General features: G+C 45.1%; 1 protein-coding gene across 4 annotated transcripts in view; it reads right to left on the bottom strand.

Annotated features, from left to right (window-relative positions):
- The window catches only part of LRP4 (LDL receptor related protein 4), an 84804-nt gene extending 74433 nt beyond the window's left edge, over nucleotides 1-10371 (bottom strand). For 3 of the 4 annotated variants that reach the window (XM_069017286.1, XM_069017289.1, XM_069017287.1), the window contains exon 1: nucleotides 10168-10371. In XM_069017286.1, coding sequence (XP_068873387.1) covers nucleotides 10168-10252 — 85 coding nt within the window. In that variant the 5' untranslated portion in view covers nucleotides 10253-10371. Of the gene's footprint in view, nucleotides 1-9638; nucleotides 9750-10167 lie in introns of those variants that run through there. The other variant, XM_069017290.1, reaches the window with a different exon arrangement.
- Between the last annotated feature and the right edge of the window lie 2038 nt (nucleotides 10372-12409).

Here is a 12409-nt window from a genome sequence, read left to right as displayed (position 1 = left end):
GTCCCATCCCACAACAGATAATATTCTCCTTATGGAGTTACTGTCATTTTTCTCCTGTGAGCCACCCCCATTCTGCTTGTCTCTAAAGGGCATGGAGCCACAAAGTACATACCTCGGAGACTTTGGTATGCAGCCTGCAAGGTCAGAAAAGGTGGCTCCTTAGGCTACCTGGTCTTCTGGGGTGCAACTCAAATGGTCCTCTGTCCTCACAACACTTCAAGAGGCAGGTTTAGCATTGCCACCATATTTAGTTTAAGATCTTGACATACAGGATGCAAAGCATGTTGTTGTATTGTTCAAGAAAAAAACCAAGACAAACCCAGATAACATTCTCCATGCCTTTCCCAGATTAACCTGCAGGACCAATGCACTGCATTGTATTAGCCAGCAAACGTAGGTGTTTTGGCAGCTATCCCAGTTACTTAATCGAAGCCTGAGCTCAGAGCCTGTTTTGCCTGAGTGGGTAAGTCAAGATGTACATACCAAAGATGTCATCTCTACCTCACTCCCTTCCTTGCTGGAAGGCTTCTTCTGTCTGAGTACTGTTTATTTTTATCCTACAATTGATGAATTGTACATAGGTCTAATTTGCCCTGTTATTTCTCCCATTATTTCTATATTGTAACTGTGTTAGGTTTCACCTTGTGTACCCAATTAAGCTAAACGGGGTTTTGCCAAGCATTTAAAGGCGGCAAGTGTCTACCATCCCCTCTTTCTTGCCAGTCTGCTCTAAAGCATCTCATCACAAAAATTGCTCACGGGTCCTTTCTCAAAAAATAATCGTCTGAGTTTCTCTTATTCTTCCAGCATACATATTATCATCATCAAGTTTGCCTACCCAGCACAACCAACCAAGAAAAAGTTACTACATGGTATCACAGGAATTGTCCTTTTTTTTTGTTTTAGACATTCCTCTCAAGCTTAAAAGTTTGCTCACAGACTTCTAAAGACTTGTGGGTGAAGAACTAACCATAACAAGGCAAGAAAAGAAGCACCAAAAACCACCCAACATTTTCTAGGGACAATTGACTGGAAAACTCAAACCTAAGCAATTTGCTTATTTTGTTCTAGTCTGGAATTTGCACTAAGAGCAACAGAAGATTATAGCTCCTCATCTTCCAGTTCACAGAAGGCAGGTCACAAACAAGAGAAACCTCAGAGAAATAACAGGCTTCTCCTGTTAGTGAGCAAGCTGCTTCAAGCCAGTTTGCAGAAGTCAAGGAACACCAAGGTTGGTCTTGCTTGAGTACTTGTAGCATAGAAATTACTCAGCATAACTGCCAAAGATGCAAGGATGACAAATCTGCCCTTGTAGAGGAGTTGAGGCACAGACAGGGGATCCACCTGCTTCCCAGACAAAAGAACCTCATGCCTGGGAAAAAAACCCAACAAAACAAACAAACAAAAGAAAACCCCCTAAAACCAACAAGTAACACCCAAAAGGCCTAAAGGTCTTCTGTTGTTTGAGGTAATGCTGACTGCAGGTCTGAATTCTTCCATACACTCAAAAATGCAGTGAACAAAGACCTACAGACAGTATTGATTCATGAGTGGTGACAGCTCAAACTGGAACACATGAGGTTACCACCCTAGTGGTGGAGACAATCGCTTGGCAATCAACTGTCCATGAGTCAACACCCTCTTGCAGCTGCTGTTCACTGGATCAGGAAAGAAGTCAGATCCAGAGGCAGCCTTCCCTGAGATAGCAAAGGGCCATAACCACACCAACCAGACAAATCAGTCCTTCCCTGTTTCCAAGTCAATGCCCAAGAAAATTCCCTTCACCACTTCATCTCGGCATGCGTACAGCTCTGAACTCAACCTGCTCTTTCCTTGTATAAACTTAGGTCTGTTTGCAGGGCAATGACTGTTGCTCTTGAAGGACTCCTGCCGCAGTCTCCCACTTACTTCTACATCAGGCTTTCTAAGATTTAGACACTGAATACTTCTATTTGAGATCCATGACAAAAATGCAGATAGCCCTCTAGCATTCCTATTTACCAATGACTATTCTATCCTGTTTCTTGGCTATTAAAGCCTCCAGAATGGCAGCCTCCAATCTATCTCCCCTTTCCCATGCCACAAATGCTCTAGTTTTCTCTCACAGACAGACTCATTATGTTTTTCCTCATGCTAATAGGTACTATGCTGATCAAGGCCCTTTTATAAAGGCAGCACAAATTAGTGGCATGTCCTCCAGCCACAAGAAACTCAACTCAGGCTTTTCAGGAGTAACAGGCTTCAAAAATCACAGTGAGGAGAACACAGTCTCTGAGGCCTCAAAAACCTAATTTCTTAAATTTGTCAAGTCTGAAGAAGTGGCAGAGTCTGAATAACAAAGATAGGACAGCAGTAAAGATGGCTTCCTCTTAAAAAATGCAATTTTAATTCAGAGAATTATCCCACCTCCTGGTTCATCCTCAGAAGCTTGGAAGAGAAGCAGGAAATTACAACCCTGAGACTTTTCTCTTTTTTTTTCTTTTTTTTTTTCCCCTGCCCTCAGAGTTGCAAAGAAAGGATTTGACTATTCAGCAGTTATGGAAATTTAGAACTAAAATCGGGTGGGAGCACAAAGGAAAAAGAAAAAGAAAAGAGGAAAAAAAAAAAAAAAGAAGGTGTGTCTTTATTCTAATCCTAGATCCCATGAGACAGTTCTGATACACTGAATGGCTGCACCTTAAGCAAGAAGCTCTCCCAGCACTACCAGCTGTCACCAAGTCAAATGAACTGACTGAGCTGGAGATTCAGGCTAAAGGAGCAGAGTGTGTATTTCCCTCTAACCTTGCACAGTGCCAAGGCTTCTTACAAGCCTTGCAGAGAAGAAGGCTGAGAACATCGGGTGCCTATGTTTTAACAGCTCACAATCACGATTCACTCTTTCACACAGCAAGTCTTAATGGGGAAGGGGAAGAGAAGTAGGCTCCTTTTCCAGGAAAGCCACAATTTTCTGCCACCAGACTTACAACTTGCTTCTGTATCAAGACTTCTTACCAAACCCACAGTAATCTCCTATTCTCACTTCATGCTTTTGTCCAGGCAATTATCTCCAAAATTCTAGCTTCTCTCTTCAGTTCTGCCCTTTCATTTCATACACTTTTCCAGACAATACCATCCTCCAAAATACCTTCCTGGACATCCCACTCAAAAATCCTTCTGGTTTATGTGCTCCCAAGGCTGACAGATCCCACATTCCACCACCACAGATAGTTCCATCACCACCTCTATCTCATGGGCTCACCATCTCAGTGTTCTGCTAATAGTCTCCCTTTCCACCTCTGACTCCATTGCTAGGTTCCTAATACTTCATAAAATCACCCCATTAGGTCAGGGACTCTACTGTCATGGATTCCTAACAATTTGTCACATCCTCCTTTAAAGTACTAGTAAAGTCAGTCTTTCCCTGTCTCAGCAGTTAAATTCTGCTCACTGCTCACCTTCACTTCCAAAATTTCCATCTTTTATCCTACCTAATTAACAACTCTTTCTGCCATCAGATCCCACATAATTACTTCACTTGGATTTCCTTACACGACTCTTCTGTTCCTTTGCCAGCTCAAGTCCTTGGCTCTCATTTCCAAAATGCCTATCTTTGCTTCTGTTAATATCTATACTCCTATATCCTTTTACCTTCTTCTCATGGTTTACTCTTGCATCTGCTTCCTCATTTGTAACTTATTTATACAGTTACCAGCTTTCAGTAGTCTTTGATAGCAACTCCTACCCAAAACCTCTCTCTATCTTTGTTCTAAGAATGAATGTTTTGGAATGAAAAACTTTAGAAGCTATTCCCATTAAACCAAAGCTAGAGGAAATTTAATTAGAAAGCTATACCATTTTAATAATGACCTTATCTATCCCAGTAGAATTATCACACCCCTGATCCTTATCAGATGTCAGATGTCCAACTAAGACTATAAGCCCTTTGGGGCAAACGTAGCCTCTTCCTTGATGTTACACAGAGCCACAGCACCTAGACCAATCCTTAAGTTAAGAAAAACACCTTGGAAAGTCAAAGAACTCGATTTTGCCAAGGGCAACACCACTCTACTGTAAATGATTTGTAAATTATCAGAGAAATTAAAAGTCCTCACTCTTTGAAACTTCAAAATGCAAGAATAGGGTTCCCCTCAACAGAAATAATGTCTGACCACATCTGACAAGAGAGGAGCTGGGTACAGAATGCACTGAAAGTTTTTCCATGGTATCTCTAGCTCCTTCCTGCCTCAAATCTCCAAAGCCATCACTTATCCACTTCGAAACAGCAGGAGAGTCACTTCTTTTTTCCTTCTCTTTCCAGAAGGAGCACAGCAGAAATAAACCTCAAGTGATAAATTATGCACCACTTTTGTGTGGCTGCCTCTTGGCCAGACGGGAAATTTTTCTCCCAAAGCCTTTTGTTTCCAGCTTTGATCCCAGTGTTGGATCCGCTCTGTTCAGCTTTCCCTCAGCATGGAGGTGAAGGGAGAGCTGACACAGGCCAAGTTCAGGCTTACTGCAAGTCACAGTCAGATCTTCCATTAGCCTTCTCCCCTCCCCCTTTCCAACTGGAACTCTCCTTGAGTTTGAAAAGATCCTATTAAACATTTTCCAGAGGGCCTTACAGAGGATACATTATTTTGATGGATGCTGGGACTAAAGGAGGAGGATTTCTAAGTACAGTGAAATAATGGAGTTTGTTCTAATGGGTTTAAGAGATGCCCGGGGGCACCAAGTAAGTTCCTTCTCTGCAAATCAAAAACACAGAAGACCAGAAAATGGAGCCGAACAACTGAACGCCAGGAAGCGGGGAAATCGGGCTCTATTTAACTGCTGCTCTTGGTTACAGCCAACTTCAGGCTGCTTGGAAAAACAGCACACACACATCACTGGCACAAACTTAACAGGAGAAAACAAAGAGACAACAGGGGTCAAACTGGGGGTGGCAAGTAGGAGAAGGATGCAAGGCTGCGTCCCCACCCCCTACCAGAGAGTCGGATCAATTATCCTTGAATACTAACAAGATTTCTGATTAAAGAACTGCTGCTATGCAATAGAAACAGAAAGCTCCAGCAGCTGGGAGGGGCTGTCAGGCAGTAACAAAGAGACACAGAAGACTATGCCCTGCTAGGGCATACGGAGGAAGTCACCATGCTGGTAGCCAGGAGAGGGGTCTCCCCTGCCTGGAGTCATGATAGCATCTCACTGCTGGTAGATTTAACTCCAAGAGTAAAACTCCACCTTGACAGTACAGAATATGGGGTCTGTTTTCAGGCAACTATATTATCTACTGGAAGCCTTGCTGGACAACAGTTCTTTACACAACCTCATCACTACAGTACAAGAAGGTGAATTCTATTCTACCTCTAACCCACTCAGGGGAAAGAGCTGGTGCTTTTTACTTCTGAGTATTGCAACACCAGAAAGTTGTGATCAACATACAACAGCTGGAGAAACAAGATCTGTGCTGTCTTCAGTCATACACTTTTTGACAAAACTGCAACTGGCAGTACAAACATTGAATATGCATCTACATTACTGCCTGTTAATCTTAATGGTTTGTGACTTGCTGACTGGTGGCTAATACCAGAAGAACCTAATCACCTAAGAACCTCATGACAGACAAAGCTTCTGTTACTACTTTTCAACCCACAGGTGTGCTAACATGCTTATACCAGAATGCTTAACGTATCTCATACCATCAGAATCGGGCTCGTGACACTTCATTTCCTTTTTTCTCTTTGTCTTCTATATTAAATTACATAATTCCTTGATATGAGGAATTTCAGTCATTCACAATTTAGCACTACAAAAGTCAACAAACATCAGCTCCATTTGATATTTATAAAGTCTTTATGAAAACTTATTTTCCTGCTCTTACACAGTGAGTCTCCTTTCATCTACGCTCATAACAGCTGAGGAGAGATTTGCTCCTCACAGAAAGACTGACTACAGCTCAAGAGTCCCCCAGACTAAATGCACAGGCTGGAATACTTCAGCATTTAACAGACAGTTCTGCATAAGAGAGACAAGAAAACATGCCTGGAAAGCTGAAAAACCTGAACATGAATTCACTCACAACAGCAGGGCAGTCAAATACTCCCAGGTAACAGTCCCAGAGCAACCAGATATACAGCACAAATAAACCACAAGTCTACTGAATAACAAGCCCCTGGATCCATACAGTTACTATCTTTGGTACAGAGAAATGGAAATCTACACAGAAGAAAGAAGAGATTCAAGAAGCATTACAGTGCCCAGTTTTCACTCAGTAGAGACAACAAAATCCCATAGAAGAGTAATACCTAACATAACAGCAATGGCAAAGAACCACTGGCACCACAGACACAAAAGCAAGAGCCTAACCATCAAGGACATGAGATTCATGGATGACAACTACGTTTAGTGTTTTCTGCTGTGATTTGTGTGAAAGACAGCCACCAAATATAGTATGCCATTTAAGGGAGCAGGTTTGTTGTATGCCAGAGCTCCAGCTCTGGATGTTTTATCAGGCAAAGCCAAACATCTTAAAAGACAGTCAGTTTAAGTCTACATATATACTATTATGTAAACACATAGAAGAAAACATTACAAATAGGTAAGCTAGAAAAAGCAGAGGACTAGAGAAATTAAGTATCCACCTTTCTTTTACATTTCTTTTAAGAACGTTTTATTTACCAATTCACCCTTTCTAACAGAGACTCAGTAAAATTTCTGTGGCTTTATGATCTTTTGACCATCAGCAAGAGAAATGCAAGTATTATTAAAAAGAGAAGCAGTCACAAGCAGCAAAGGAATTCAATAAGGTGCAGAACATGCACTTACTATATAAACCTATTTTTAAAACCTTGACTGGTTTTTAAGATAGTATCTCTTTATCAGCTTTTATAAGTGTTATGAAGCATATATTCTATTGTGTTCGACGGTAGGTTGCATTCTAGGGCAAATGGAGTTGGCCTTGGGCAAGACAATTTCTACTTCACTTCCCACATTTACAAAACAAGGATAATATTTGCCTATTTCACAAGAGTGCAGGAAGATTCAAGAGCACTATCAGACTACAGATCATTCTCACAGAATTAATGTTTTAACTATTTTTTAATGTTAATTTCACTAGTCCGGAGAGTGTTTAGGAGTAAAAACAAAATGCAAATGACTTTAATTTCTTTTTCTAGTTAACATGGAGCAAGTACTGCTTTCTGTTTTGAATTACAAACAACTGGATGCTTGTATCTAACCACTTTTTCTTCTGTAACTTCAACAAATACAATGTAGAGAAACGGCTACAAGTTTTCTGCATCTCATTTTGTGGCCCACAGGCAGAGAATATCCCTCTTCAAGATTCACAAAACACTCTGGAAATGCAAGCACTTTATGTAACTAAGCACCTATTAATTTTCTTGCTGCATACACCCACACTCTCAAGACACAAGAAGTTTCTCCACTGCAGGAAACAGTGCTATAGCACACAACTGAAAGCTTCTGGAAAGAGAATATAAAAGAAAATTGCTTATACACACTAAATAAATAAATCAATAATGTTAACTTCATACTGGAAGATTTATGCTATATGCTTTTCCACTGAATTTTAGTAGACAAAATTGTCAAAAACAAAACAAAAAACCCACCACTTGTCACCATCCTGCAGCATGTTGCTCTTCATTTTAGAAGTATAGGGAATGTTACTCAGTGCCATCACCACTTTGGAAAAAAGAAAGTCAAGATAATTCAGGGTGATCAAGAGATCTGTGACTATTATCCAAATTGCTCATCAGCAAACCCCAGCAGTCTCAGCACACCCAGGAAGTAGAACATTATCAGCTCCAAGATGACAATAAGAAAACGGGTGCTTCGCACTTGGCTAAGAGCTTAGAACCAACAGCAATGCCAAGCACAGGCAGTGGAAATTGTGATTCCCACTGCAAAATATACTTCTACAGAAGTAACACATTCAGGTTTGCAACGATAAAATGTAGTCAAGATGTTTCAGAGGTGAAGCTCTGAGATTAGCAGTGTATTTTTCCGGCAGAGCTCCAGAAGCCAGAACAGCAAACACATCAGCCAGACAGATTCTGTGACATTCTGTATTTGTACTAACACAGACCACCTTAACTCCAGACCAATCTTCACTCCAGCCACCAGCGGTGCATGACATTAGCATTAAATTCCCTCTCTACACCTGCTTTTACCTGCAACGAACTGTTCCAAGAGCTCAAGATACTTGCAGACCTCTTTTGTTGGTTTGGGGTTTTTTTGGCACAGACTCCTCCAGTTTGAACTGCCACTATCCACTACAAAAGAGTCAAAGGTCAGTCTTGCAGACTTGTTTGCTTTACACTCTCCTGTACTGAGGCAGAGTGTAAATGACCAAGTGTTTCTAACAATTCACCTGTTTGGCATCACAACTTCTGTGGATGCTTTATGACAGTTAAGCTGCACATCAACCCTGCAGGTACTTCTAAGGAACAACTTCGAAAATTTTCTAGCTAAGTGGAGGAACACCAACTCATCGCAAATTTTGGCATTTTCTCTGCACCTCCAGCCTGATGTTTTTCCTTGCTTCAAATAGGAAAAGATTGCTCAGGAATTGTGTCCTTGGTGCAAAATTCTGTCCTTATTTCCTTATCTTTCAATGAAGGAAAGAAGATATTCACTTCTGGAAGCAGTTGGCACATCCAGTCATAAACTTACAGTCACTTGACAAGAGGATACACGAAAGTGCACTGATGAGAAAACTACTTAAAAGAGAAACAAGCTGCCATAAAAAAAAGCATCCTAGAGACATCAAGGAACAACCACCTACTAGCAAACTTGCATTTTACAATCAGACATCCCCCACATGGCTGTTAACAGCCCAGACACATTAACTAGGAGCACCTGGGCAATAGCCAAAATAAAACACATCCAGATCTGTACCTACTATGAGCTATCTTTTAGATCCTTCTCACTCCTAGAGGGCAGCTAAGTATCTGTGTGGCATTTGGGAACTCAAGAGTACTTCTGGCTTCTAAAAAGCAGGCTTTCTGACACACAGGACTACACCCCTCTCTAGTCAGTCTATCCAAGCTGGCTTAGCACATTCTTCAAAGCTGCCTACAGTTAGGTTTCTTGTTAGAAGAGAAATAATATTACTTGAAACCCAAACTCCCTATGATTGTGCCCCAGGGGCAATACTTGTAGAATGATGGAGGTCAGCAGCACCACTGCAAATGCTTCCTGTAGTTTCAGAGTAGCATAGGAGAAAACGGATGGGTGAAATTCTACAGCAGCTGCCAAAGCAGTGAAGGGAGAGAAACGAGGTACGTATCTCCTCTCCACACCCCTCCCCCAAAAGCCTTCTAACTCTTTATAAACAATTCTGCGAACCGTTTAGATGTTTTCCTCTCCACCGGGCGCACTTGTAAAATAAAGAAGCCCCCGCACAAGACGAAGAAACAGCAGATAGCAGTTGATAGAGCAACCACAAAGCTAAAGTTTTCATGGCGAGACTTCGTGGGACTAGCTCCTGGCTCGCTAAGAGCGCAGCGAAACCCTCCCCTCGTCACTATTTTTGGTACCGCTCCTGCTGTGGCCCCGCTGTGCCAGGGCGCTGCGGGAGGACTCCCAGTCCCCGCCGAGGCGAGGCAGGTAGCCCGGGGCACCACTGCGGAGCCGGGCTGTACCTTTAAGGGGCCCGTCGCGGCGGGTGTGCGGCTGCATTCCTGCTCCGGAGCGGCGGCTGTCCCGACACGCCGGGCACGGCAGCCTGCGAGGCAACCTGCGCGCCCGCCCCGGCCCGGCCCGCCGCTCGCACCGCGGGAACAAAGCCCGCGCCCGCCGCCGCCAAACTTCCGCGGGGGGCAGCGGCCGCGTGGGCGCTGCGGGCTCTCCGCTGCGGAGAGCTCGCTGGCCAGGGCAGCGCCTCTCCGCGACCCGCGCTCCGGCCTGCCGGGGCACTCCGCCGGCTCCAGCCCGTCGCGCCGGGGCACGGCGAAGGCGAGAGCCTCGCGTCCGGGCGCGGGACGGGGCGCGGACAAAGCGCGGCGGCGGGGCGGCGCAGGGCAGGGCTCCCCGCCCGGCGGGCGCGGGCAGGTGAGCGGCGCGGCCGGGCAGGGCTCTCCGCCGGGGCACGGATCGCCACCGCCGAGCCCGGGACGGCATCTGGGCCCCCCGCGCTGCCGCGGGGCAGAGGGTGCCGCGGCAGCCGCTTACCTCTGGAGCGGAGCAGCGCTCCCAGCAGCACCAGCAGGAGCTGCGGAGGCGCGGGCAGGAGGCAACCCCCGCCACGCCGCCTCATGGTGGCAGCGCCCCGGCCCCGCGCCCGGGCCGCCCGCAGCGACGTCGCGGACTCCTCCTGCGCGGAGCACCCCGACACGATCACCGCTCGCTCCGTCCGCAGCCGCGGCAACTCCGGGGCCGGGGGCTCCCTCCCCGCTCCGCCCGCCCAGGCCCGGCCCCGAAGGAGGAGCCCCGCCGGGGCAGCCCCCGCCCCGCTCCCCCAGCGCCGAGGCACTTCGCAAACTTTCGGCGCGGCTGAGGCGGTCTCGCGGCCGAGGTTCCGCGGCGAGGCACGCACCTCCCTTCGCCACCCCCTGGGGCCGCCCAGAGAGAGACTTCTGGGCTCGCCCAGAGCCCCCGGACCCCCTCAGCCCTTGCCCCGGGTGTGGCTCCCTCACGGCGGGCGGGGAAGCCCTTCCTAAAGCGGCCCCGGTGCTCGGGGCCGTCGGTGTCGGCTCTCCCTGTCCCAACTCCCGCAGCATCGCCAAGGAACACTGCTCGGGGCTCTCGGCTGCGTGCCGCAGGGTTGCCCGGTATCCTCCGGTCTCCGCGCGTTGCCACCGCTTCCCGACTTCTGCCAGCTACCTGTACCCAGGACAAATCGCAGAGACCTTCTCCCCGTCCCGTCCCCGTTTGCCAAACTCCCTTCGAAAGGGAAATATTCACGAGCCCTTTGCCCAGCATGCACGTTGCTACTTAGGAGAAACATCTGATTTTTCCCTCCGTTCGTGGCACCTAGTCTGCTATTTGGTGTTTTGCTTATAGCCGCGGTGTCCGAAGACAGCTGACTATGTATGAATCTCAGAGACCCTAAAAAAAGATTTAGGGTCGTTTCCTGCAGGAGTAGAAATTAACACTTGGACAATTGGCTTATGTGCCTTCTGTTTTGTGCTGCATTAAAAAGCAGACAGGCTTTTACTGGAAATCACCCTTAGAGCCAGTTTTATGATGCTCTGTGGCATCATTTGGCATTTTAATACGTTAGGTTGACAATACAAGGAACTGTTGTTAAATAATTAATCTCAGTTGATTTCAAAGTATTAACTTAAACAGAAAGCTGAGTCAGATAGTCCAAACCCCAGACCACAGGGGAAGATGAGAATTTTGTCAAATTGACACCAAAGGGCCAGTGATAGAAATTATCTTATTTAAAGCCTTCCCATAGATGAATCCAGAGGAAGCTGCAATTAATCCCATCTTTTAAACAATCACAAGAAAACAGCACAGCGTGTGATTCAGAGAATCCTGCCACTCCTATTAATTAAGCGTAAAATGGTGAAGACAAGGGGTATTATTAAAAATGTCAACATAAAATTAAAACAGGGACTGAGTCTTGACAAATTGAGCTCAGTGAAAAGAGAAAATAATCCAACACAGCTTCACTGAGGAGGAGAACTCCCAAGAACAGGAACACCACAAGAAACAGTAAGCAGCAAACCATGTATAAATCTACTGTACATGGCCACCAAAATTTTTAAAAAGCAGACTTTTTCTTTATATGCAGAACCACTGGTTCAAGATAGGAATAGATCCACGTTAGTGTAGGACTGCAATAGCACGTCGACTATGGCATTGCATTCTATGTATTTGGTAGGCAAAGTGTGCAAAGTTGCAGAAGAGTAATAACTAATAGAGGTAGTCAAGAGGGACTGGTTGAGGTGGAGAGATTAAAAAACTTCTCTATTATAATATTGACTTGGAATCAGTGACAGACTGAGGCACAGAAAGTATAGGCAATTATTGGAAAGTAATAGACTCTGAGATATCAGAGTTTAAGATGGTTGAAGGGGGAGAGTTTGGAATAGTGGGTTAAAGTTAAGAGAGAGAAAACAATAACCTCGCACTGACTGGGGGCTGGCTGACTGGGGACTGGCTGACTGTCTAGCATGCAAAACCCCCACTATATCTCCCCAAAATACAGAGCAACATAACCAAAATTCATTTGAATTTTCTACCAAGGCCAGAGGAGGAGTCCTTCTGACTTCAGGCTCACAGAAGCTTTTAGAAGTTTACATGCTGAAGTACTGAGTGTGATAAAGCACAGACACAGGGCCCAGAACTTCCTGATAATTATATACTTAGGTCATGGAACAGTCTTTCAGCTGTTGAGATGAGTATTTTCCTATGTTTGAAACAAAAACCTCTTGAAAAATATTGTCCTAAATGCAAATAAATT

Source organism: Aphelocoma coerulescens, chromosome 5 (genome assembly GCF_041296385.1).
Source record: "Aphelocoma coerulescens isolate FSJ_1873_10779 chromosome 5, UR_Acoe_1.0, whole genome shotgun sequence".
Taxonomy (NCBI): domain Eukaryota; kingdom Metazoa; phylum Chordata; class Aves; order Passeriformes; family Corvidae; genus Aphelocoma; species Aphelocoma coerulescens.
Note: the sequence above shows the minus strand (reverse complement) of the source record. Positions and strands in the feature narration are given on the sequence as shown.